This window comes from Melospiza melodia, chromosome 30 (genome assembly GCF_035770615.1).
Source record: "Melospiza melodia melodia isolate bMelMel2 chromosome 30, bMelMel2.pri, whole genome shotgun sequence".
Classification (NCBI taxonomy): domain Eukaryota; kingdom Metazoa; phylum Chordata; class Aves; order Passeriformes; family Passerellidae; genus Melospiza; species Melospiza melodia.
In genome coordinates this window covers 1387519-1412880 of record NC_086223.1, presented here as the reverse complement: position 1 = coordinate 1412880, position 25362 = coordinate 1387519, and the positions used below count along the sequence as shown (strand labels likewise).

Below are 25362 nucleotides of genomic sequence, written 5' to 3'. Positions count from 1 at the left end.
CCCGCAGATTTGCTGCCAGTGACAAATTTGTAACTACACCTTGCAGAGAAAGAGGGGAAGGAGGCAGGCTGAGCCCTCCTGCTCCACACACAGCTTTTGTTCTCACATAAAGATACAGCCCCTGCCCACGTGTGTTTGGCAGCACATCAGGATCTGACCTTGGGGCCCGAGTGCAAGTGCAGAGCACTGAACAGAGATGGAGCACAGAGTCCGTGTGTAGGTGTGCGTGCATCAGGGCGCTGCTATGGCTCATTCAGCAAGCCCACAGAAGGATTTGGAGAAGGAAGGCCTCTGCTAGCTGCAGGTGGCCATTGACAGGTCAGTATATTTAATAAATTGGTGTTTACTTGTGCATCTTTATTCCATTATTTTGCTAAAGCTCTATGTGCCAGATATTGCACTTTCAAACACAACCAAGTTGTAACTGGCAAATTACCTGCAATGTACTTACACTGCAGTCTGTCAGTTTTACTCCTGGATATGAGGACATCATGAGGAGTTTCTTCACAGAATGGGTTGTTAAACATTGGAAGGGGTTGCCCAGGGAGCTGGCGGAGTCCCCATGCCCGGAGATGTCCAAGGACCGACTGAATGTAGCACTCAGTGCTCTGGTCTAGTGACATTGGACTTCATGATCTGGGAGGTCTTTCTCAACTCACATGATCCTGCGATTTTGCGATATCGTGCCTGAATGTACGTGGGGAGCACCATCAGCACGGACCCCTCAGTGACAGGGACAGGACCTGGGCCGTGCCGACCCCGGCAATGGGAATGGGGTCGCAGGAACCACCAGCCCAACCCAGGCTCAGGACGCGCTGGTGATGGCAGGGGGAGCCCTCGGACCAGCACCCCGAGAGACGCGGGGGTTCCTGACACAGCTGGGGATCCCCAGAGCCCGTTCTGTGGCACCAAGTGCGAGTTCTGCATTCCCTGGGGGCTCTGAGGGACGAGCCACAGGCCCGGCCAGGCTTCACCAGCCCCCTCACGCTCGTCCATCTCCGTCCTTGCTCGATCATCTCCGCCTCTGTTCGGACACCTCCGATCCAGCTCGGCCATCTCCGTCTGGGCTCGGCCATTTCCGCCCCAGTTCGGCCATCTCCGGCGCCGAGTTTCCTCCCGGCTGCCGAGCGCGGCTTTCCCAGCTGTTTTCCGTCGACGCTCGGCTCTTTCCGCCTGAGCCTTCGGCTATTTCCGGCGGAGGGTTCGGGTATTTCCGCCGCCGGTTCGGGCGGACTCGGCGCCCGCCGGCCTCGCTCGCTCCGGTAACGGTCGGTGCGGGTTCAAATGAGCCGCGGCCGGGCCGGGCCCCGCCGTGACTCGCTCTGAGCCGGGCCGGGACCGGGGCCACCCCGCTCGGGCTCAACGACCAGGAGGCGGAGGCCGGGGAGAGCAGGATGACGGTGCTGCAGGAACCCGTCCAGGTACCGACCCCCGGGCGGCTCAGGCCCCAAAGCCTGGCCCGGCCCGGCTTAGGCCGCCCCGCCCGCTCCGGGGCCGCGGCTCCGGGCCGCTCCCGGCGGCCCCTCGGCCGGTGGGCCCGCAGGACCTGCAGCTCCTCCGCCCTCCCTGCTGCCGGAGCCCGCCGGGCTTCCCCTTCCAGCCTCCCGTCCCCATCCCCGGGCCGGCCGCGCTCGCCCCTTTGCCCCCCGGGCCCCCGGGGTCGGTGTCGGTGTCCCCGCCGCTCCTCAGCCCATTGGGCTCTCAGGAAAGGCCCCGCGGGTCCCCCGGGAGACCTGTTGATACTTCGCTCACCTTCCTGCGTTCGCTGCCGTGTCGTGTTTAAATGCTCGCAGCGTGCTCGGATCCCTCCGTGTGGTGCGAGTGAAGGACGTTCCTCCTTCCCAAGGAATTGTTTTTTTTCGGGTTGATGGGAGACCTAGAGGAGAAAAAAATGTGAATTTCGTTTTTGTCTCGTGTTTCAGTCTCCCTGCAGTTACTCTGATGGGTTTCCTGTTCTTGTGCTCAGCCTTCCCTTCCAGAAGTCGTGATTCACAGAATTAAGAGCTGCTTTTTCTTTCCGCAGTTCCTGTATGGCCATTCTCTAACTATTCATGATTTTCATTAATCAGTCGTCTCGTTCATATTGCCATTCTTTTTAAAATATATATTTTTAGCATTTTAACAGGATGTTTTGGGCTTTTTTTCTAGTTACAGCAAGAGGTTCCTGGCAGCAGTGTCTTGCTAGAACACGATTGTGTTCTGTAATGGGCATAGTGAGAATTCTTGCTTTTGGCTCTTTTCTTTCTAATGAAAAGGTGGAAGGGGAAGAAAGGCTCCTGTGGAAAACCATCCTGCTGCCTTGACCGTGTCTGTGGAAGATGGTGGCAGTGAGGGCATTCTTGTAGGGTTTGTGTTGGTGATGGCACCACTCTCCTCATCCCCTCTGAGAGCAGGGGTCAGTGCAGTGCTGGAAATGCTTTTGGCCAGCTGGTCCCTGTCCTGCAGAGGCCATCCTGCACCATGGTGTTAGCTGTGGAGCTGGCCTGGTTGTTTTGCACCAGCTGGGCATTCTAGGAAAACATGGGATTACAATAGAAAAGGAAGCAGGAATGCACTGCGGTGTGAATGAGTGAAGCTGACAGGAAACAATACCAAATGTTTCCAGTGCTGTGCTAACTGGACTGACCAAGTGGAAATATCTGCTCTCCTGAGAGCTCTCTGATAGAAATGTGGGGTCTTGTTGTGGTATTTCAGCAAGGTAAAGACCACTCTAATGCTGTTCTCCGTTCTTAACCTCTTCCCAAGTTGGATGTTTTGACGCTATGTTGAATATATTTATTTAGACTGGCTACATTTGTTTTGATTCTGCTTTTAAATGACAGATCATTCCTTTAGCAGTAGTTCTGCTGCTGTCAGTTTTACTGCTGTTCCTTGCTTACAGGAGTGCTGGTAAGTTTAGGAATTATTTGTGACTGGGTAAAGTCTGTTGTGTTTCTGAATTCCCAGTTTAGCTGAAGTCCACGTACTTAGCTCTGTTTTTATAATTTACTTAAATGAAATGATTGGGAAAGCTGACACTAGTTCTCATTTTTGTCATTGCAGAGATTTTTCCTGTCTATTTGTCTGTTCTCTCCCAGCCTTTCAGATGTCTACAGGGCTCAGCACTCCAGGAAAAAACTGTCATCCTTACATCCTCACAGCTGTGATGTTACTTATTTGTCACAGCGTGGGAGATAAATAACAGAATTTGTGTTTGTATGTAGCCTTATAAATGTTGCGCTTTAATTACATGAAATTCACGTCCCAGAAGGCATTCTGGCCACTGGTTAGGTTTTTGCTAACTTTTAAAATTCTTTGAAGTTGAACAGAGTGCCAGAGTTTGTACTTCCTGATTGGGTCGATTTAAAACCCTTCAGCTCCAACAAAAAACTGTGTCCCATGTGCTAAGAAACAGGCTGGATGCCTTCCAAATACTTCTGAAAAAACGTCTTGGAAAGAAAATGAGCACTTTGCTTGGAATTTAGCTGTTCAAGGTGATCATCTGTGAGTCACTGGAATGGTGCTTGAACTTGGCTGCAGGCTGCAGGACCAACGTGTGCTGGTTCAGGGGCAGAGTGTGTGTGAGTGGGGAATGCAGCACAGCCCATCCCAGAGCTCTTCTCCTCCCTGCCCACCCTGAGGACTGAAACCACGGCAGAATCTGCTTAGCATGGCAATATAGGCTAAAACAGCTTGGAAAACAATTTCCAAGGTTGGATAACTGTCAGAAGAGAACATCTCTTCAGAGCTCTTTGGCTTAGATTTGAAGTGACACTTGGACAATGCACCGGATTTTCTGGGTAGAAGATGGACCTGTCTGAATGTGATTTTATTTTCCTGCTCTCCTTTCTGAAGATGCCTTGCTGCAGGGCTGTGTAGTTTTGGAATTCCCTGTTAATTTTGCATTTCAAATTAATTATTTTTAAAAAGAGTGATTAGGACCTGGAGGTTTATCCTCTCTGCAAGCACACTTGAATAAAATGTGGAAACTCTTCCAACTTTTCTCCTTCCTATGAGGCAGCTAAGAACATTCTTCTGGTGTGGTTTAGCAACTGTGTACCATAGTGCTGTGTACATGCACTGTGCTTCTTCTAGAACAAACTAAATTACTGTGCTATATTGAGATTAATCCTTGTAGACAGTGGGCAAGAAATCCTGTTTTTTGAGGCACACTCATGGTTTAGACATCTGTTCTCATGGACAATTGTTGCTGCATAGGTATGGCTGATTCCCTGCTGCCTTCCCTTCCTCTTCCTGCTCTTTTAGGAGAGTGTGTGTGAGGATCCAGACTCCAGCACGGGTCAGTTGAGGGCAGGAGGCACATTTTGGGCTGCAAAGTGATAATTGCTAGAGAACAGGAGTTCTACCAGCCTGTTTCTTGCTTTCACTGGGACTCTGCTCCACAAGAATTGTTATTTGAGCCAGGGTGTAGTGTAACTCTTACAAAGTGGCTGTGACACAGCCCCAAATCCCTCGTGTCCCCTCTTAGCCTTTGGCAGGATTGTTCCTGGCAACTTGCTCTGGTTTGAGCAGTCAGATGACCCTGATTTTCCCACTCCCACCCCCACACCTTTGTTTTGTAAGCTGGCTGGGTTACAGCCCTGCAAAGACAGGATTTTTAACCTGCCACGACTTGGCTGGGTTCATCTAAATGTCACTTGTGACTTGGTGAAGGAAGAGCTGCTTTTGGGAGCAAGAGAAATGGGAGACCTTGGGCTGCTCTGGCTTCAGGATGGCTTAAAAGATTGTAACCCTGACCTTCTATCTCCCTGTTTGTCCTGCTCTGTCTGCAGGGCGTGGAACCACCTTCAGCCTGGGATCCTTTCAAGGCAGCAGGGAGGAATCACTTCAGGAGGCTCTGAGGCTCAGTTATCTCAAACATGGAATACAACCAGAGAGAAACAATAGTGTGTTTGTACTGTAATGATCAGACTAAGAGAATTCACTTTTAAATACGTCCAAATACTTTCACACAAGCTTAAAAGCACCTGTTGACTTCTTAAGCATATTCTTGGATCTACTGATAGGAGAAAAAAGATTCTCTGTAGAGAATTGTTTATAACATTCCCTGTAGTACTTGGGAGCCCTGGTGTGTGCTGTTCATGACGGCTGTGTGGGCTTCCCGTGAAGAGAACTTGCACAGTTTTCACACCCTGTGTTTGTCAAGTTTGTGTTGGAAGAAGTAGCATATGGTACATGTAACTGTGATGTTTGGATTTTTTTTTAATTTTTTTTTTTTGTAGATGAAATTGGCACTTTCCAGCTGGGAATAGCACTGCAGGACAGTATTGTTTTCCCTGTGGAATATTTCTTTTTGTTTTGGAGTGTCTCATGGGTTTTAGAAGCAAATTCTATTTGTCTTTGGTTGCTGATGAGCATTAGAGAAATTCTAGATTGCAAGTCTCATCTTGACCAGCCCTGAGAGGTTTCTGGGCCTGTTGGGCTTTGGTTTGGCATCCTGAGGTGATGCTTTAATGGGATACTCTGACCAGCTGGGGTTGGATTTTGGTTTTATCTTCACTGAAGGTGTTGTTGTGTGGTGTTGAGTTGTGCACCAGGCTAAGACTCAGTAATTTCTCAGGGGTTTGGATGATTGTGGCTGGTAATGAGTGAGAAACACTCTGAGGTTGATACATGACTTCAGTGCAGAGTTTGTTGGGGTTTTTTAACCCTCCTTCCTATTACCTGAAACAAATACAACTCGGCTGGCCTGTTAATCCTCCCCTTTAATTTTATAGCTCTATAAACCAAGCTGAACTTTGCCTTTTGCCAGGAAGAGGTGATGAGTTTTTTGCATTTTCAGAGCTAAATGGAGATGGTTTTCTTGCCTTGCAGGCTGCTATCTGGCAAGCACTGAACCACTACGCCTATCGCGATGCCGTGTTCCTCGCAGAAAGGTTATATGCTGAAGGTGTGTACTTTGCAATTATAAACCTTTTTATAAATGCTTTTTCTCAACTTTATTTTGGGTTTTGTGAGCCTCTGCTCCTGCTTTATTTTCTTCCTGTTCTCATAATGAAGTTTAGCTTTCTGCTTGGGGAAAGCAGAGGAATGCCTTGCAATTAGGTTGGAAAAATCAAATCATGTAACAGCAGCAATGTTATTTTACAGTAAAATCTCCTTAAAATTAAATTCAGATTTGTGTGTTTAAGTGCAGTGTTTACAGTGATCTGGTTTATGGTATCAAATGGGAGAATGTTGGGGGTTTTTTAATGACCCTCAAGCATTGTATTCTTCCAAGGGCACTTGAGGATAGATGCAGCACACAAATTCTACAAATTGGCTTGACATTGAAAGCTGTCTTTGCTGATAATGCTGCTCAGATATGTTGATTGGCTCAAAGAGAGTCTTGTGATGGTGAGAGAAAAGCACTGTGAAACTGAGACAGTGAGAATCAGAACATATGGAACAGGTATCTGCTGCTGAATCCCTGCTAATTGTTAGTTCATTGTAAAGCTGGGCTATCTTGGACAGTGAGCAGGCAGCAGTAACACAAATGTATACTTTCTCTGGCTCCTTGAAACACTTCTTTGGTGTGTTCTAGCACCTTTTGTTTTTTAATCTTTTCTCCATGACCTCAGATAAGATTTTTGTTCTTCTGTACTTCTTTCTCCTTGATACTGGTGGTCAGCTTTCCTTCTCTGTTTTAAAAGGTATTGTTCCCTAACCACTAACACAAAAAACCCCAATACAAGTGTCATATAATTTCTCATGTTAAACAACCTGAGCTGATAGTTGGAATTAAACTGTATAAGCTGTTTCATGCTCTTGTTTTGTAGTGAAATATTTTGCCTGCCATGCCCACAATGCAGTTCTTAACAATGGAAGCACAGACCTAAATTTTGAGAAATAAAGGCTTCATTTTCCTTGTGTCAGGGTTACAAATGGAATCTGGGGTGTTTGATCTGGGGCTGAAATGAGAAATGCTGTGTAGAGTATTATGGAACCTGATAATCCAGGTGTTTATGAAGAAAATAGCATTGTAGGGATGACAGAGCTCCCCTGAACACAACACACTGTGAGGGGCAGGGAAATGGTAGATTGAAGGTAATTGCCGAGGATTTTGGAACAAAGAGAATCCACTTTTTGCAGCAGCCAGGAGAAAAATACCTGACTTGATAGTGACACATCTTTGCAGAATAATTCTCTGCAAAAATACTTCAAACAGTCTTTTTCAGTGGCCAGCAGTGCTGAGAGAAAGCAGCATGAATGCTGACACTTGGTGCAAGCAATTAACTGCTAACAAAACATCTGGCTCCTGGTTAAAATAAGTGGTTACACTGCAGAGTGGAAGCTGCAGACCTTGAATACAGTGGCTCCATGTTGGCAGGAGTGATTTCACCCTGAGAGAAACTTGTTTTAGGTCTACCTGTAATTACTGTCCTTGATAGGACATCTGTGGCTTGGTAGTTTCTCAGAACTCTCAAAGTCTGTTAAAGTAGTGGATAAAAAAATTGATTTAACTTGAATTCTCAAAAAGGTCTTCTGTGTTTTTAGGATAAGGCTAATAAAATTCCCTCTGTTTGGGTCTTCTGTTTCCATTGTCACTGTTTGGGTGATGACAAAAACTTAAAATAGTCAGTTTTCAGTGAAGCAAAGGATTTGGGCAGATTCCCAAAGAGGTTTTTATACAGCGCTCATATTGATTTTTCTAAAGATTTCCATATAGGTGGGTGAACAAACATCAAAATTGTGTATTTAATGCTGAATTCCATTTGCAGGGTAATGTCTTCTGAAAAGTATAAAGGTAATGTGGGTTTATTAAGTGGTTTGAAGTTGCTTGTGTTCATACACAGCTTTTGATTTAAAATATCATTGTGTGAGGGTGATTTGAGTGTAACATTTGGGGAGGTACAGGCTGGGTTAAGCCACCATGGATGTACAAAATCAGTGAGTTTACAGAAAGGATTAAAGTTACTTCAGGGGTTGATTCTGTACTTTATGGTGTAATCATGAGTGGGTCTGGTCTGGATGTCAACTCAAGCTCTTTGAGTAGAACATCCTCAGTATGGTATATAATTGCAGTGGAAGAAAATTTGGAAATAGACATTAATTCTAAATAGTTGCAGTGTGGTGACACTCTGAGTCAAGTCAGCGTTGGTGTGGCCAGCAGGTTGGTAAAGCAGCTCTGACCTGGCTGCTTTGCTTGGCTTGCTGCTGTTCTAACTGCAAGCTGGCTCATCATTTATTCAGATTGGGTAGCCAGAAGGATCAAAGTTCCCTCAAAGCTGTAGATGTTAAGAGTTCATCTGACTAGCCAAGGAAATGGCATAGGAAGTTTGGTAATCACCAACAGATAAAGAAACTTCATTCAGGAATGAATTTCTAATATCATACCCATTTTATTCCATCTTGTCCACAACTGGCTTTTACTCCCTGCCCCCAAATTTGTTGTGCTAAAGTGATTAACACCTAACTGATGGTTTTGTTTGCAGTTCACTCAGAAGAAGCACTGTTTTTACTGGCAACGTGTTACTACCGCTCAGGAAAGGCCTACAAAGCTTACAGGCTCCTAAAGGGACACAGCTGTACCACCCCACAGTGTAAATATCTGCTTGCAAAATGTTGTGTGGACCTCAGCAAGTAAGTAAATCCTTCATGTTCTGTCCAGGGTTACAAATGGATTTATTTCTTTGCTTGGATTTCTCTTTGGAAGATGTTGTCTTGTATAAACTAGAAATTCATTGGTCCTTCAGCACAAAAGATTGAGTTCAATTTATTTTGCTTTTAGATATGGATTTAATGAGCATTAACCCATGTTGCAAAAACCTCTAAAAGTTGTTGAGTAACTTAGACAGGAATTGCCAAGCTGTGTAGAGAGAAAACAGATCTTATATGGGCTCATTTATACAGCTCTGCCTTATTTTCTTGTGGGGATGCTCTGTGCTCATAGAAGCATACACCTACAAGTAAAATTTCAAGTGGTGGCAAGAAAAGGTGATTTGTTTGGGCTCAGATGCCTGAAAAATGCCTCTCACCCTAGCAGTTGTATAAAGTAATTTTGAAGCCTGACAGCCAGTGGCCCATTCTGTGTGAGTGCTGCTGCTCCTGCAGGTGAAGGAGGTGCAGGTTGACCCTTTATTCTCCTTTTGAGCCCTTCTTGCAAGAAGGAAAGGCTTTAAAATCCATGAACTCTGCCATGTTCCAATATTGGCTCTTAACTCAGTGCATGGGGGGCCTTACAGATTGTATTTCTTTGGGAAACAAAGCCAAATTAAGCTCCTTAGATAAAGCACCTTCAAAGATCAAATGAAGATTCTCTTGTCCTTCATGCTGGGATTGATCACTTTTGGAAAAGTCATGCTGAATTTTGTGCTTTTGGGTTTGTTTTGTTTTTCTTCCCTCCCAGTAGAGCTGTTTGACTGCAGAGTCCTGAACCTCCCTGTTGTAGAGGAATCCATGGGTTACTTAATGTTCATTTGCAGGAACTGGTTTGTGGTTTAAAACCTGTGCACACTGACAGTGGATTTCTGTTTTTGTTTGCAGCAGGGTGAAAACACTGGAGTGCCAGTACTGTGAGCCTTGTAACCCCTTTAAACCTCTTGTTTTTTAAAAAGGCTTGCAGAAGGAGAGCAGATCTTGTCTGGTGGAGTGTTGAATAAACAGAAAAGCCATGATGACATTGTTATGGAGTTTGGTGATTCTGCATGCTTTACACTCTCCTTACTGGGACATGTCTACTGGTAAAGTTGCTTTTTCATTTTGTCCAATAAAGTTGGAAGGTTTTTACTTGACCAAGCCCAGGTTTAGTCAAACATATCCTTAGTCATTAGAGAAGACACCTCTCCCTGGGTTACACCATTTTGGAGCATGATGGAGTTGTGGAATCAGTCTGATTTGAGAATGGTTAATTTTCATTTTCACCCAAAGACTGAAAACACAAATTCCTCTTTTCTGGGTGGGTAAGAATGCAATCCAAAAGTCTGAGATTTTTAAATACCTTTGGATTTGCTCTGAATTCTTCCCTAAGAAAAACTCTCAGCCTGTTTCTCAGTGTTACCATTTAGATTTTTACTATCTGTGTTATACATGTGTAGCTCTAACCCTTAAATCAAAATTCTGAGGGTGCCAGGCAGAATAACTTGCCAATCATGTTTTGATTTTGCTAAGATCCAAGAAAGGTTTCAGTAAATGTAAATGATTGATTGAATAGGAGTAGTTGGGCTCTTGGATTCTTCTCTGTATCTATTCTCATTATTTTCAGTATTATTTCTTTGTAGCCAAATACTTAAGTGTTCAGTTTAGCTGCTAATTTCTTTGCAAAAATATTATCCATAGATACTTAAGAAGGCTGGAAGGCTGGCAATCAGGTTACTGTTGGCAAAAAAGAAACAAGCTGTTGCAAAGAACTGCATCTTCCTAAAAATGAAAATTCTCAAGCTATTCTAGAGCTTATGTAACTTTTTTTGACAACTGTGTCTAAATATGTCAAGTAACTTCAAAAGAACTCAGTATTTCTTGGGCTTGAAAGATGAGGAGTGTTTCTATGCCTCTCAACATGTTTTTGTTTTTCAACTCCTCTTCTGGAAAACTCTCTTTGACAAAAGTGCTGTTCTGAAGTTTCCCTGTGAACTGTTTCATTCTTTTTGCAGCAAGACAGACCGGCTTGCCAAAGGATCAGAATGTTACCAAAAGAGCCTTAGTTTAAATCCTTTCCTCTGGTCCCCTTTTGAATCACTATGTGAAATAGGTGAGTCTGCAGAACTGTTTTACTCATGTAATTCTCGGGAGAGATTTGTGTGAGCGACAATTCATTTAAAATACTTTGCCATTGTTTAAAACTTCTGTCTTGTTTTCTTCCATCTTCATTATTTATACACTTGTGGGTCTAACAATCCAAATGTGCTTTCCAGCCTACATTTAGTAGACACTTAGAGCCTGTTTCTGAGAATAGCTTGAAAAAACAACATATGAAAATTATTAAAAATATTGATTGTCAAGGGTTTTGTAGTAGAAAATACTTCTGCTTTAGTACAGAGAGTTACTTGGTCTAGTGAAGGGTGTCCCTGCTTATTGCAGAGGGCTGGAATGACATGTTCTTAAAGGTCCCTTCCAACCCAAATGTTTTAAAACACTTCTAAAATCCTTTGTCCCCTGTCCTTGATTCAGACTGAATATTCAGTGTATAGACCCAGGAATAATTATTAAATCTCTTTCCATTCTTACAGGTGAAAAGCCAGACCCTGACCAAACATTTAAATTAACATCCTTACAGAATTTCAGCAGCTGTCTGCCCAACACTTGCACAACAGTGGTGTCCAATCACAACATATCCCATAGACAGCCTGAGAGTGTCCTCATGGAGACACCCCAGGACACAATTGTGAGTTTTGCTCAAATCATTGTAAAATCATTTACTGAAATCAGCTCATTTATCCAGCTTAACTGAAAAATGTTAATTAAACTATACCCTGAGTACCTAAGAGCTGCCTTTTATTCTTTAGGAATTGAACAGAATCAACCTAGAGTCCTCCAATTCAAAGTATTCCTCCTTGAATTCAGATTCCTCCATGTCTTACATTGACTCGGCTGTGATTTCCTCAGATTCTGTCCCTCTGGGGTCAGGAACTGCCATCTTGTCCAAACAGGCTCAAAATAAACCAAAAACTGGACGGAGTTTACTGGGGGGACCTGCAGCTTTGAGCCCACTCACTCCAAGGTAAGTCCTTGGCATGGCCAACCCGTGCCCAGGGCTGAGCTGCTGCTGCTCTTTGGGCTTTGGAGCAGGAGGGCTGGGGCTGCACAGCACACTCAGACGCACTTGGTGGGACAATTTCTGTGCAAGGGAAACCCAGACAACTTCAGGAACTGCTCTTGCTCCTAGTGTTGAGCTCTTGTGGTTTTTTAAACAAGCAGTTGGTTATTTGGAGAGGAATTGTTGATTCGAGAACATAGAACATGGCAATAAGCAATATCTTGAGTCAATCATATCAATCATATTCCTTCAAGTGTCACTTGAAGGAATATGCTGCTGCTCTGGAATAAACTTTACTATGAAAGGCTACTGTAAAGAGCTTTTCTTGAAGTCCAGCTCCTGATGATCCTGTGGGTCCCTGCCAGCTCAGGATATTCCATGCTCTGAGTCTGTGTTTTAACCCCTGCATCAGACCAGCTCTCCAGCTCTAACATTCACACACTGACCCTTCCTCTCTGGTTTTGTTCTCAGCTTTGGAATTTTGCCACTAGAAACCCCAAGCCCTGGAGATGGATCCTATTTACAGAACTACACCAACTCCTCCTCTGTCATCGATGTGCCATCCACCGGAGCACCTTCAAAGAAGGTACCTTGCACTCTGAGCTCAGCTGCTCTGCTCAGAGCTTGGCACTGCAGTGCACTTGAAAGAAGAATCCAAAATACAGAGGAAAAAACATGGGAGCTAAGTTTTCCCCCCCCAGATGCCCAGGCTGTGGTTGCTGGACTAACCTAGGGAAGATCTCTTGTGTTCTGTCCACCTCCCATCACAAAGGGTTGTACAGACACTGAAGCTTCCCAACAACAGGAGATTCCAACTTTTCAGTTTGCAGGGTGGAGTGTGAAGACTTGGAATTTGTTTGTTTTATTTATATTATTTGTTTTCTGAAGCCTCAAGAGAGCTACTGATCTCTTGCAAGTAGTTCTTGAGTTGTAGTTTACAGACCTGAATAATAAAAATCCTGCTGCTGGTCTGTGAAGGACTGAGGGGATGGTGCTGTTTCACTCAGCAAAGTCTTGCTAAAACTAAAAAATGCCTGCTTCACTCAGGAAGAAACTGCTGTAGTTGCCATAGTGATAAATGAGAGGTGGAATGTTGGTGACAGTTGAAGAACTATTTGTTCCTTTCTAAAAACAAAAACCTGAGGATTTTTCCCTGTATTTTTAGTAAATCTACAAGTTGCATGAGGAGTGTTGGTGTTTTATAGGGGGAACTATTTTGAAATAGTGTTGAATCTCAAAAATTAGAACTTGAATTGCCACGTTTGCTCTGGACAAATCTTGATGCTGTGCCATTCTGAAAGGGAAATTTGGGACTTGTGCTAAAACAGTCAGTGAGGAATGTGCTTTGTTTGGCTGATCCAGTTCCCACCCTGTGCTTGCTCAGGACCATTTGCAAACAGTGGCTTTTGCTGGACTCTGCACATAGAGGAAGGTAAATTTCCATGAGTCTGAAAATGGGAATGAAGTTTGTAAGGTGCAGCTCTTCCAGCAGCTGAAGAGCTTTGGGAAATCAAGTCAATTTTGCTGTTTTGTTGCTTTGCTGAGTGAGACACAGCAGCACTGAGGTGTAAATTTCACTACTCCACACTTAGGCCCTGCCCAGATGGAGCTGTGCCACTCCCAAAACACAAACATTAAATACATTTTAATAAACATCCTAAATTCTGGTTCGTGCTTTGTGCAGTGCAAGCAGTGACTGTGCCAGTTCCACTTTGCTCTTCCAGTTTGTGTCAGACAAGGTTTGGTGGAGCTGTGGCTGAACAGAGGCAGTTTCCTAGGAAACACTTACATAAGTGAGTGAAGCATTAGGATGAATCCAAGGGCTTCCTGTCTGAGTGGGCAGGAAGTTTCCTGGCCACCTAAACCATCCTCTGGTGACAGAATCTGGGACAGGAACAGAAGGACAGGGGCTGGATCATGCACAAAGTGACATTGCTTGGGCTGGTGTTGATCCACTTGTCCTTTCCTGGTGTCTCTTCCAAGCAGCCATCACTGAATTGAATGTCTGTCCCTGGAGTGGGCAGAAAGATAATTTTTTAAGCTTTTTAAAAAAAATATGAAGAGGAGGATCTGTTCTGAAAACAGGCTGAGTTGCTGTGCAGTTTGTGAATGGCTTCTGAATGGGATTTTAATAGGATAATTTAAAAATCTCTTTTTATTTTTTTGTGGTTTCTTTTTTACAACTTTCTGCAGGAAAAAGCCTTTAAATGTGATGTATTTTAATTCCCTTTTGTGCTTGCACAAGCCCTTTAACATACACTTGCTTGCACAAGCACTTTAACATACACTTTCTTGCCATTAGATAAAGATTCTATATCTTCAAATAATGTGCATGAGCTTTGTAGACTTGCTGTTATTAACAGGTAGAAGGAGAAACACTTTGGATGGCTTTCCCTGGGCATGGGGGAACCCTCTCCTTTATTAAAATAATTCTGTTTCTCCTGGTGCAGTGTTTGGTGGGTGGAGTGGGCTGGGTTTGGCACAGCAGAGATGGAGACTCCTGAGTGACATAATAACCAACCTGTAGAAACTCTGTGTTGTGCAGGCTGTCAGCAGGATCAGCCAGGCTGGAACAAAATCTGTTTTCTCCCAGAGTGGGAACAGCCGGGAAGTCACTCCAGTCCTTGTTGCACAAACACAGAGCTCTGGTCCCCAGACAAGGTAAAACAATCATAATACTGCAGCGTTTTTATTTAAAGCAAATCTAAAAGCTGTTACTATTTAAAAGTGGAGCGAAGAAATGTATACCTTCCAATGTGTAATGTAAAATTTTCCTTTTCAGTACAACACCTCAGGTATTGAGCCCAACCATTGCTGCTCCACCCAACGCGCTGCCTCGGCGAAGCTCTCGCCTCTTCACCAGTGATAGCTCCACAACCAAGGTACCAAACCCCCAGTGCTGCCAATCCCTGCCTTTCTCACCCATTCCACTGGCCCAGCTGGCAATTTCCACCTATTCGTAGCAGTTGCTCTCAAATTTAGATTTCTGGATTTAAAAGATTCTTATGGATGTAACTCTTATTTTTCTTATTTGCAGGAAAATAGCAAAAAATTAAAAATGAAGTTTCCACCTAAGATTCCAAACAGAAAAACGAAAAGTAAAACAAATAAGGGAGGAATAACTCAACCAAACTTAAATGACAGTTTGGAAATTACCAAACTGGACTCTTCCATCATTTCAGAAGGGAAAATTTCCACGGTTGCACCACAAATCCAAGCTTTCACGCTACAGAAGGCAGCAGCAGGTCTGTTTGAGCACTGTTGATCTGTAGTAGAGTAAAATCTGATATATCTGGGTTTTAATGTTGCTTCAGTATTTGCTTCTTTCCCATTTCATTTAGCATGCAGCTCTCACCTTTGTGTAGTGATAAAAACTGATTTAATTCAACATCTTGATAACTTAGAAACATGTGAAGAATATTGAGAGTGGTAATTGTCAGCAGATAAATCTTGCAAGCTCTGGTCCTTATTAATGATTAAAGTATTTTTAAAGTATATAAAGTATTATTAATTGTTATGTAATATATAAATTATGATAATAGAATAAGTAATATTATTATGATTGTGTTACATTGTTATAAAGTAGAACTTCAAATTTTTAAAGTGTATGATTTATGACAGTATTATCCTTGGAAACTGATCCAAAGGAATTACTCATAACCCAGTCACCTCTTAACATGGGCTTTATGTGGTCTGTTCTCCCTTGATGTTTCCCATTTGTTTAAAAACAAATCTTTATTCAGATTGTCAGAAAATCCTAAGCAAAATGCTGAATTCCCCTCTTTTGGCTCAGTAATGTTTCCAGGCAGCAAGAGGATGTATCCATGGCTACCAGGCTTGTGGGAACTGCTCAGACCTAAAGAAATGTTTGAATAGCTGCTGGAAATGCAGAACTCCACTCACTCCGAGCCCCAGAGTTTAAGAATTCCTTATTTTCTAGCTTCCCTTACAGAGGCTGATACTCAGAATATCATGCTCATATTAATTAAGTATATAATGTTAAGAGTATATGAACCTTGTTTGGAAACTCCTGAAAGGTTTCCATAAGAGGAGTGCACAAGGGAGAGATTTTGGGGTTAGCACTTCCAAGTAAATAAGTCTCAGCTGTCTTTTTTTTTTTTTTCCCTACTTTTATTTATTGTGTTTTTCTCCTAGAAGGTTTGATGAGCCTTCTCCGGGACATGGGGAAAGGTTATTTGGCCTTGTGCTCATACAACTGCAAAGAAGCCATCAATATTTTGAGCCATTTGCCATCCCACCACTACAACACAGGCTGGGTGCTGTGCCAAATTGGGAGAGCTTACTTTGAGCTGGCAGAGTACATGCAGGTAGGAATGGGGGCCAGGCCTTCCTCTTCTCCCTCTGCTTTGGCAGTTTTACACAAAACCTGCAGGTCTCCTGTAAAATCCAGGAGAAGTTTGCAGTTGTGGTAAATGGATCAATATAAAAGTTACACCTGGAATGGATTTGGGTCTTGAATCTGCTTTCTCATTGAGCTTTCCTAAATTTTTTTCTTAATGTTATTTCCTCTTGTGTCCAAGTGTTGGGGTCTCCTCCTTGTGTGTCCTGTCTCTATCTCCTGCTGTGCTGAGGGAATTGTTTGCATTGCACTGTTTTAGAATAGATCACTCAACAATTTGATCTCTAAACCAAAAAACTTCTCTCCATTGTAGTCAATTCTGATCACATCAGTGACCCAGTTTCCCTCCCAGCCTCACAAATGAAGCACTGGCACAGCTGAGGTGATGCCAAACTGCTCCAGAATAAGAAGTGAGCAGTTCAGGGTAATCCCACAGTTCCTCTCCTTGGCACTGTTCTCCTGACAGCTGATGTGCCTGTTTGCTAAGTTTTTCAAGCACTCCTTGACAGAATGTATGCAGGAGACAAAGGAGAGGGAGGTTTTGAGCTGTGCACAGTCTGTTTCCAGGTGGAACAGATGCTGGGTGCTTCATAGATTATTTACAAAGGTGAGGCTGGAGATTTTAATCACCGAATTCCAGAGTGGTTTGAGTTGAAGGAGACTTCAAAGCCGACCCAGTGCCACCCCTGCCATGGCAGGGACACCTCCCACCATCCCAGGCTGCTCCAAGCCCTGTCCAGCCTGGCCTTGGGCACTGCCAGGGATCCAGGGGCAGCCCCAGCTGCTCTGGGCACCCTGTGCCAGGGCTGCCCACCCTGCCAGGGGACAATTCCTGCCCAGTATCCCACCTAACCCTGCCCTCTGGCAGTGTAAAACCATCACCCCCCTATCCTGTCACTCTTTATTGGATGGTTAGCAATCATACCTGGCCCATAAAAGTCTGTTGCACTCTCTCTGGTTTTGTGGATGATGTTTTTGCCTCGCTCAAGCATGGGCAGAAACAGGAATGCAGCTGAGTCAGCAGGAGGGAGAGCTGGCTGCATTCCTGCTGGCAAAGTATCCTGGGATCCAGTCACTTCCTTCCCTTGAAAGGAAAGCTCAGGGCTTGCAGCTCTGTGTAGAACACTTAAAAAGCAAAGAGGATGCTCAGGCTGGGTGTGAGGCCTTGGTCCTTGACCTCTGTGCTCTGCCTTGGTGGTGGAATTTTATTTTAAGTTTCATTTCTGTTCTCAGGCTGAGAGAATATTTTCAGAAGTGAGGAGGATTGAAAACTACAGAGTAGAAGGCATGGAAATCTATTCAACAACACTCTGGCATCTGCAGAAAGATGTTGCCCTTTCAGTTCTTTCTAAGGATTTGACAGACATGGATAAAAACTCACCAGAGGTATAAAATGCTGTGGGCTTGATTGAGAAGAGGGGAATTGTACATGGTAAAATCAGTGATTCAGAACAGAACTTTGAGCTCTAATCCAATGTACTCTCCAGTGGGAACACACCTGAACAAAACTGGAGAGGGAGCTGGCAGGGTTGTCTGTTGAACTGCTGATGCCTGAAATGGCTCCTTAAAATTTGAATATCATCTTATGTGGAACAGGTTGAAACCTTTTATCTGTTAATGGTTATTTAAATTTGCCTTGGCAGCATTCAGCCAGGAAGATCATGGGTTAGTCAGTCACTCTTGCTGCTGCCAGTGTGCAGAGATAAAGAATATCTTTCTCCTGTACCTTTTAATTGCTGTAGTTAATTCACTGGCACTTAAAATATTTGTTCTAGAGTTTATTTCCAGACATGATGTTGCACTTTTTTAAACCAAAGTCCATTAAACTGCAGGGTGTGTGGTAGTGTAGTCACAATGTGCCAAAACCCAGAAATCTTTCAATGAGTGCCACAGTAAAAATAAAATATGTGAGTTGATAAATGTGCTCTTAAGAATTAAGCAAACTGCAGAGGATATTGGAAATCTTATTGGTGGAGGAGGAAATCCAATTCATGTTATCCTGTTAGTTTGTCTAAGAGTGGAAAACAACCTCAGTGAACAGTTGGTGCTTGTAGTAAGATTAGTCAGGATAGAGGGAAATGCAGATTCTAATCCAAGCAGTGGAAAATAGTTATGTGCTTTGGCAGTGATGCTAAAAATTTGGGGAAGTGGGAGACCCTGGGCTGTGGTATTTACAGTCTTGATGGATGCTGAGCAGCAGGGAAAGAGGAGGTTGTTGCTAAAATTCTTCCTCTGCAGATTTCCAGATTTGTCACTTGGAGGGAGCTGAAGAGATAAAGTACCATCTCCCCCTTTGTTATTCCTAAATATCAAAGATGTTTTATTTCTGGCCTTTTCACCACCTTCAAAAGATTTAGTCATTAGTCATCAAAGGATCTAATTGGTGCAGACTTGTTGGGTGTCCATGGATTCTCCATTTCTGTAATTCAGCTTGCTTATTTATTCATTTATTTATTTTAGAAGGTGTGTTTAGCCTTGCTTGCCTCACAGGAATGAGCCTGAACTAACTGTTGATTTATTACTATTTATTTATTTATAATTATTTAATTATAATATATATTTAATTTTAATATAATTAATATTATGGTTGTTTATAATTATTTAAATCAGTATAGATAAATGTGTTCAGCTCAAATTTAGTCACTCAGAGTAGTAAAAAGGGTTCTGCTCCTGCCCTGCTGTTGTTCCAGGCCTGGTGTGCAGCAGGAAACTGCTTCAGCTTGCAGAGGGAGCACGACATTGCCATCAAGTTCTTCCAGAGGGCCATCCAGGTGGATCCAAACTATGCCTATGCCTACACCCTGCTGGGCCACGAGTTTGTGTTGACAGAGGAGCTGGACAAGGCTCTGGCCTGTTTCAGAAACGCCATCAGGGTCAACCCCCGGCACTACAACGCCTGGTAGGTCTGCCCTCATAAAGCCTGCTGCTCCCTGGGCTGCAGGATTCCCTCTGGAGGAGCAGCTCCTGGCTGCTGCTCTGCTGGGGTTTCATGGAGGCACCTTACAGCCTGTCCAGTGTCACCCCCTGCCATGGCAGGGACACCTTCCACCAGCCCAGGCTGCCCCAAGCCCCATCCAGCCTGGCCAGGGACACTCCCAGGGATGGGACAGCCACCATCTTTTCCACTCTTCCCTCCTGGAAAACAGCAAAGCCATTCCTGCAGAAGATGGGGGGCTACTTTCACAAGGAAGGCAGAAAATTCACTTTTTTTTTTTTTTTTTGTTTTCATAGATGGTTTAGGCTGTGTTACCCCATTATTTTGTCCTGTTGGGCAGCATTCTTTGTGCATTATGTGTCCTCAGTTGCAGTTGGAGAGATGAGATCTCAGTCTCTTCATACCTTAGGACACACTTTGTATCTTACAACTTTTTAATATATAAAGCAGTAAAAGTTAGATCTGTAAGTGTGATAGTGTTAATAACTTTTGTGTCCTTTTCTTTAGCCAGTCTTGCTGTGTGTCACACATCAGTTCTTCAGCCACCTAATGGATAACAAAAATAAATAAAATTTTAGACAGCTTTTTCCCCCAGGAAATTCCTTCCCACCCTAGATGGGGCTGGCAAGGCTAAAAACCATTCCTGCCATGTCACATTCACTGACAAAAACCAATTTGGTTAAAATCCAGTGCCACTTACCAGAATTGTTTCTGTGCTGCAGGTACGGGTTGGGAATGATTTATTACAAACAGGAGAAGTTCAGTCTGGCAGAAATGCATTTCCAGAAAGCACTTGATATCAACCCCCAGAGCTCAGTCCTGCTGTGTCACATTGGAGTAGTAAGTACATGGCACTTGACTTGGGTGGGGAGAAGGGGTTGGGGTGCAGAGGGGGTGAGGAGGATTTTTCTTCCTGTAGAACAAAAATCAGACTTGGTCTAGCAGTGGGCCAATACTTTCCTAAAAGGAGCAGGTTGTAAGTAAACATGCTCAGAGGGGTTTGTCCTTGCCCAGCAGATGAGCTGTTATTTTTCCCCTTTTGGAATTGTTGCCTCTCTTTGTGTGCCAGGTCCAACACGCACTGAAAAAATCTGAGAAGGCTTTGGACACTTTGAACAAAGCAATCAACATCGACCCCAAGAACCCACTATGCAAATTCCACAGAGCCTCGGTGTTGTTTGCAAATGAGAAGTACAAGGTCAGTCTGGGTGCTGGTGGCAGCCTTGAAATTCCTGGAGCTGGGAATGGGGGTGCCTTGGGAATGTTTGCAGGTCACCAGGGCTTGCAGGAACAGCCTGGGACATGGGAAGCATTTCCTTTGGCAAGTGCCACCCTCAGCAGGGTGGCATTAAATGTTTTGATTGTAATAAAATCTGGGGCCATCAGGTGTTGCTTTTTAAATTATTATTTTAGTCTGACCTACTATCATGAATTTATACTAAATTACTAAGAAAACTCAGCCAACTGCTCCATATCCAATTACAGCAATAAGAACCAGCTGTTTCCAAGGTTGTGTTGTGGAGTGCAGAGTCAGAAGTGAAGCAGTTTTGGGCTGATTCCCTGCTGACCTGAACCCTGTTTAGAACAGATCTTCCCACACTGTTTATCCAGCAGCTTTTCCTCTGGCCAGTGTTTTTTGGCTCCAGAAGACAAGCCAAGTCTGTTTGAAACTTGCCTCAGAAATGTGTGCACACTGAAAGGGAAAACTTTACTTAAAACTTTTTTTTTTATTTCTAACTGCAAACTAAATATTTTTCAGTGTAATTTCTTAATGATGCCAGGTGACTGTCACAGCAAACAGCTCCAGCATCAAGAACTAATTTAAAAGTAAAGTAGAAGTTTCTCTAAAAGTGTTTGGTTTCAAATGCCTAATATAAACACTCTCTCCAACCTTTCAGTCGGCTTTGCAAGAACTTGAAGAACTGAAACAGATTGTTCCCAAAGAGTCTCTTGTTTACTTTTTAATAGGAAAGGTAGGTAAAATTTCACTGTGATCCTAAGTTCTTTAATTTCCTTTGCTACTTAATGAGAAAATTTGATGCCTGTCACTAAGATGCTTCCACTTGGAGCAGTATTCTAAAAATTCCCAAAGCTTTAAATACTGAACAAGAAGCAGCTACATTCCAACCTTTCTTGTGTGAAATGCCAGAGCAGTGATCTAGTGACAGAAATCCTCCTTCCCACCACCACCTCTGCTAAAAAGCTTTAAATAACTTCTGTAACTTTCTGCTGGGGAGTGTCTGGTCACTTGGGAGCACCAAGAAAAATTTCCCTCTAACACAGACCTGGAGAACTCTCTATCAGCAAGATTTCTTTATTTTGTTTGAACTGGAGAGAGGTAAAAGAATTTGTGCTGAAATGTGTTCACTGGGCTTTGTCCAGGAGTAGCTGGACCTCTAAACTGACATGAGTGGCCATGTCTAGACAAACTGAAGCATTTTCACTGTTTAAATCCTCAACACAGATAAATAACTTCCCCATCTGCCCTTAATTATAAAGAATCTCTTAGCTGCTAGTTTATTTATTTTTAAGTAGAAACACACATATTTATTTCCCTTGGGGCTCACACAATAAGTTTTTCATATCCACCCTCTGTTGCTTTCCATAAAACATCACTGAACTGCGGAACATTCATCGCCCAAACCTTCAAGTAGCAGCCTTATATAAATGCAGCCTTTTCTGCCATTTTTCTGTTCAGGTTTATAAAAAGCTGGGTCAGACACATCTGGCCCTAATGAATTTCTCCTGGGCAATGGACCTGGATCCCAAAGGAGCCAACAACCAGATCAAGGAGGCCATAGACAAACGTTACCTGCCCGACGACGAGGAGCCCATCACGCGCGAGGAGCAGATCAGCGAGTGCTACCCCTACGAGTCAGGTCTGTGCTGCAGGAGCCCCAGATTTAACATTTCTGTGCTACAGCCTCTGCCCTAAGCTCTGGAGAGGGCCAGCTTTAACAGGTGAAACATTTCTGTGCTCCAGGAGCCTCTGTTCTGAGCCCTGGAGAGGGCCAGCTTTAAAGGTGAAACATTTCTGTGCTCCAGCCTAGGAGCAGCCTCTGACACTGAACCCTAGGGACAAGGCCAGCTTAAACAGGTGAAACATTTCTGTGCTCCTGGAGCCTCTGTCCTGAGCCCTGGACAGGGTCAGCTTTAACATTTCTGTGCTGTAGCCTGTGCCCTAAGCTCTGGAGAGGGCCAGCTTAAACAGGTGAAACATTTCTGTGCTCTTGGAGCCTCTGCCCTGAGCCCTGGACAGGGCCAGCTTTAACATTTCTGTGCTGCAGCCTCTGCCACTGAACCCTAGGGACAGGGCCAGCTTCAATAGGTGAAACATTCTGCCCAGTGAGTAGGAGCTCTGGAGGCTCTTCACTCAGAATTCATTCATTGTCCAGTAATAGGAGCTTCATCCAGCCAGGTCTCATAAGCTCTTGGAGGTCTGTTACTCACTCAAGATAGCTCAGCTACCTTTGGGAGCATAAAATCAGCAGTGTCGGAAACAAAAAGGTTTAATGAAAGGCAAAATAAACAGAGAAAGACTGAGTCAGGTGCAAGAGGTTTTTGCTCTTGGTGAAACACCTCACAAAAGTGATTAGTTTTTTTGTTGTCTTTTCGTTTTCTAGTAAATGGCCTAGGTGGGACTTTGTGGCTTTTGTCTAATTAACTATCTATAAGTTTGAGGTGAAGTTCCCTAGGCCTATGAGGTGGCTTTTTCACCTAATCAAAGAGAGAAACTTATGGGCTTCTTTTTTTTTTTTTTTTTTTTTTTTTTTTTTTTTTTTGAGGGGACAAAGGATAGTTTTGTCACTCCATTAACAGAGGGCACATTCCTATATTGTCCCTACAGAAAGCATGGCATAGAGGGTTGTGAAATTCCTTTAGATGTACTAGGACAGAGATTGTGGTAACTCTAAATTTATACAAATCATGGGTGGTTTAAGAGTATCCCAGGAGAGCAAGGCATTCCCAGGGCTGCAGATATTCCATCATAAAGCATCAAATAACTTCAGAGTAAATGAATGGCAGCTAAAGTTGCCTGTAGATGCTTTTTCAGAAGTTAAACTGGATGTTGGATCAAAATACTTGATGTGGTGAATATAAAAGGTGGCTTTTGATGAAGGTCATGGAAGCAGTTTGATTTGGATCAAGAGAAAATAAAACACTATGGAGAGTAATTCACAGACAGGAACAGCCCAGGTTTTTCTTCTCTCAGCTTTTGATTATAAACCTAAATTCCATAAAGCGTGGACAGTCATAAATATCGACCTCTCTGCAGGCTGAAATAGAGATAAAAAATAAATGCTAATAAGTAATTTAATTTTCTTCCCACAAAGAAGGAAATACAGCAGAATTTGGATTCTTACTAATAGCTAAATGGCTGTGTCCTGCAATTCCAACTGAAAAATAGGGAAAGGTGATAACTGTATATCACCTTGGTTTTTATTGGTCCTGTGTGCTTTTTAACATGGGAACTTTACCCTGCACTGCACTTCTGGAAGTATCCAGTTTTTCTCTCCCTGCAGTTGTATTTGGGGTGATTTTGAGCCCCAGCTCCCCGGGCTGAGCCTGTTCTGACCAGGAGATGGAGACAGAGACTGGAGCTGCTGAGCCCCACCTGAGCAGTGCAGGAAAAACCCAAACACCAACCAAACAAGAAAAAAAAAAATTTAAAAACAAAAAAAACCTAACAGCTTAATCTGTCCAATAAGCATAAACAAAATAAGTGTTGGGCTGTGTCACAGTTCAGCTTCCCAGGCTGTGCAGAGAAAGTGTGGAAGACTTCCACAGCCTCAGCTGAACGACCCTCTCGGGGTACATGGGACAAATTACTTTAATTTCAGGTGATTTGGGGGGAAGCAGAATTTTCCTGTGAATGCTTTGGCTGCCCTGCCCGGGCTGGGCTGGTGGCAGGGGTGCTGTGCAGGGGGACAGCCCCTGACCCAAGGTCTCTTTGTCCCCACAGTGGGCACAGACGAGTCCCAGGAGAGCAGCATGACGGACGCGGATGACACGCAGCTCCACGCCGTGGAAAGTGATGAATTTTAACCTCCAAGAGCCAGTGTCTGAGCTTGAGTGTGTGTGACTGGTACTGTCGTGTTCTCCCCTTCCTTGGCATCCTGGGTTCTACATCTCTGAGCCAGCACTGTCGTTGTTCTCCACTGACACCACGAGTGCACCTCAGACCTGAACTTAGCAGAGTTCATGGCAGTGCAATATCCAGCTGCTGCTGAGTCTGACTAGTTGGCTCTTACACATTTATGGCAGTGACTGAGGAGAAAATGCTGGTTTTGAACTCCCCCCTTGCTGGAAAAAAATATCATGGAAGACAGACTTGTGCTTTGATGTATGGAAGCCAGTAGATGTGGGGATAGTACTAATGACGAGGTGTCTTGTTCTTTTTCCAGAAATGTGTCTTAGTTTGGGTCTTTCTTGGTAAGCAGAGTGCTGAACCTCATTTCCAAGTTCTCCGAGGACAGTGTTGACAAACAGGCTGTTCAAGACTTTTGCATATTGTAGTGTAACTTAAATGCCAGGGAGTGTCAATGACCTTAAAGCTGCAGTGTCTCCAGTGAGCAAGCAGGACTGGGCGTGTGTCAGGCCACGTGAAACAGCCCTGTCCCTGCCCAGGGTGCAGCTGCAGGAGAATCACATTGCAGGATCAGAGCTTTCATCAAATGCTTTCATGTTCTAACCATGAGTTAATTTATTCACCCGGTTTTGGAAAGGTCAGTGTTTACTTTGTATTTCTGTCAGCACCACCTTGCTTCATTTTTCATGCACCCCTTGACTTGTTCTTCCCCTTTTGAAGAATAAAAATTAATAAAGGGAAAAAAATCAAGAGAGAAATGTAGATACAAGTGTAATGTGAAACATCAAATCCTTAATCCTGTGAGAGTGGGAAGACTGGAAGCCTTAATACAATCAGAACCTTGGTCAAATGCATCAAATAATTGTCTCAGATCAGTATCTCCTTAGGTCTGCTATCACTTTGAAAACTATTTTGTAAAGTGTGGTCCAAGCAGGATGCAAAAATGTGCAATTATTTGTCTTTTTCCTTATTTTTTTAAGCTGTTCTTTCAGTTTCCCATTCTAGGAACACTTTCCTTTCCTCGAGGGTCTGTTTCTGAGAGGAGAAAGCTGTGCCACGTTAGTGAGTCCAAACTGCTCTCTGTAGCATTCTGCAGCAGCAATTGGTGCCCTTTGTGCAGTGATGATAAAGAAAGTGTATGATACAAGCAGTTTTAAAGAGCAATTTATGCCTAATAAATTGGGAATGATACAAATTTCATAGCACTGTATTTGTTGTGATCAGTCTTAATTTTTTTTTTTCTTAATCTATTGGTTTTTAGGTGTCTCTTAGTTTCCTTCACACTTCAATTTCTTTTGAATTCT

The 25362-nt window shown here is 43.6% G+C and overlaps 1 protein-coding gene across 5 annotated transcripts; it reads left to right on the top strand.

Annotated features, from left to right (window-relative positions):
* The first annotated feature begins 1257 nt into the window (after nucleotides 1–1257).
* CDC27 (cell division cycle 27) lies at nucleotides 1258–25253 on the top strand. 5 transcript variants are annotated; one of them, XM_063178982.1, is made up of 19 exons: nucleotides 1258–1421; nucleotides 5815–5890; nucleotides 8415–8562; nucleotides 9537–9662; nucleotides 10572–10669; nucleotides 11148–11302; nucleotides 11424–11638; nucleotides 12146–12260; nucleotides 14202–14335; nucleotides 14457–14556; nucleotides 14712–14919; nucleotides 15833–16002; nucleotides 17268–17420; nucleotides 18725–18933; nucleotides 19692–19809; nucleotides 20039–20167; nucleotides 20868–20942; nucleotides 21668–21848; nucleotides 23933–25253. In XM_063178982.1, exons 1-19 carry the CDS (start codon nucleotides 1395–1397, stop codon nucleotides 24013–24015), a joined length of 2520 nt encoding a protein of 839 aa, XP_063035052.1. In that variant the 5' UTR covers nucleotides 1258–1394; the 3' UTR covers nucleotides 24016–25253. The 5 variants fall into 5 exon arrangements, with proteins under 5 accessions (XP_063035052.1, XP_063035051.1, XP_063035054.1 ...); XM_063178981.1 differs by having other exon boundaries at nucleotides 1260–1421; nucleotides 15830–16002; XM_063178984.1 differs by having other exon boundaries at nucleotides 1261–1421; nucleotides 14220–14335.
* Nucleotides 25254–25362: the final 109 nt, after the last annotated feature.

Bases quoted from the DNA above. Each gene is read 5' to 3' on its own strand.
- CDC27 (XM_063178981.1), top strand. From the start codon at position 1,395: ATGACGGTGCTGCAGGAACCCGTCCAG. The intron at 18,934-19,691 runs GTAGGTCTGCCC...TCTGTGCTGCAG, and splicing joins CCCCGGCACTACAACGCCTG to GTACGGGTTGGGAATGATTT. The intron at 21,849-23,932 runs GTCTGTGCTGCA...TTGTCCCCACAG, and splicing joins GTGCTACCCCTACGAGTCAG to TGGGCACAGACGAGTCCCAG.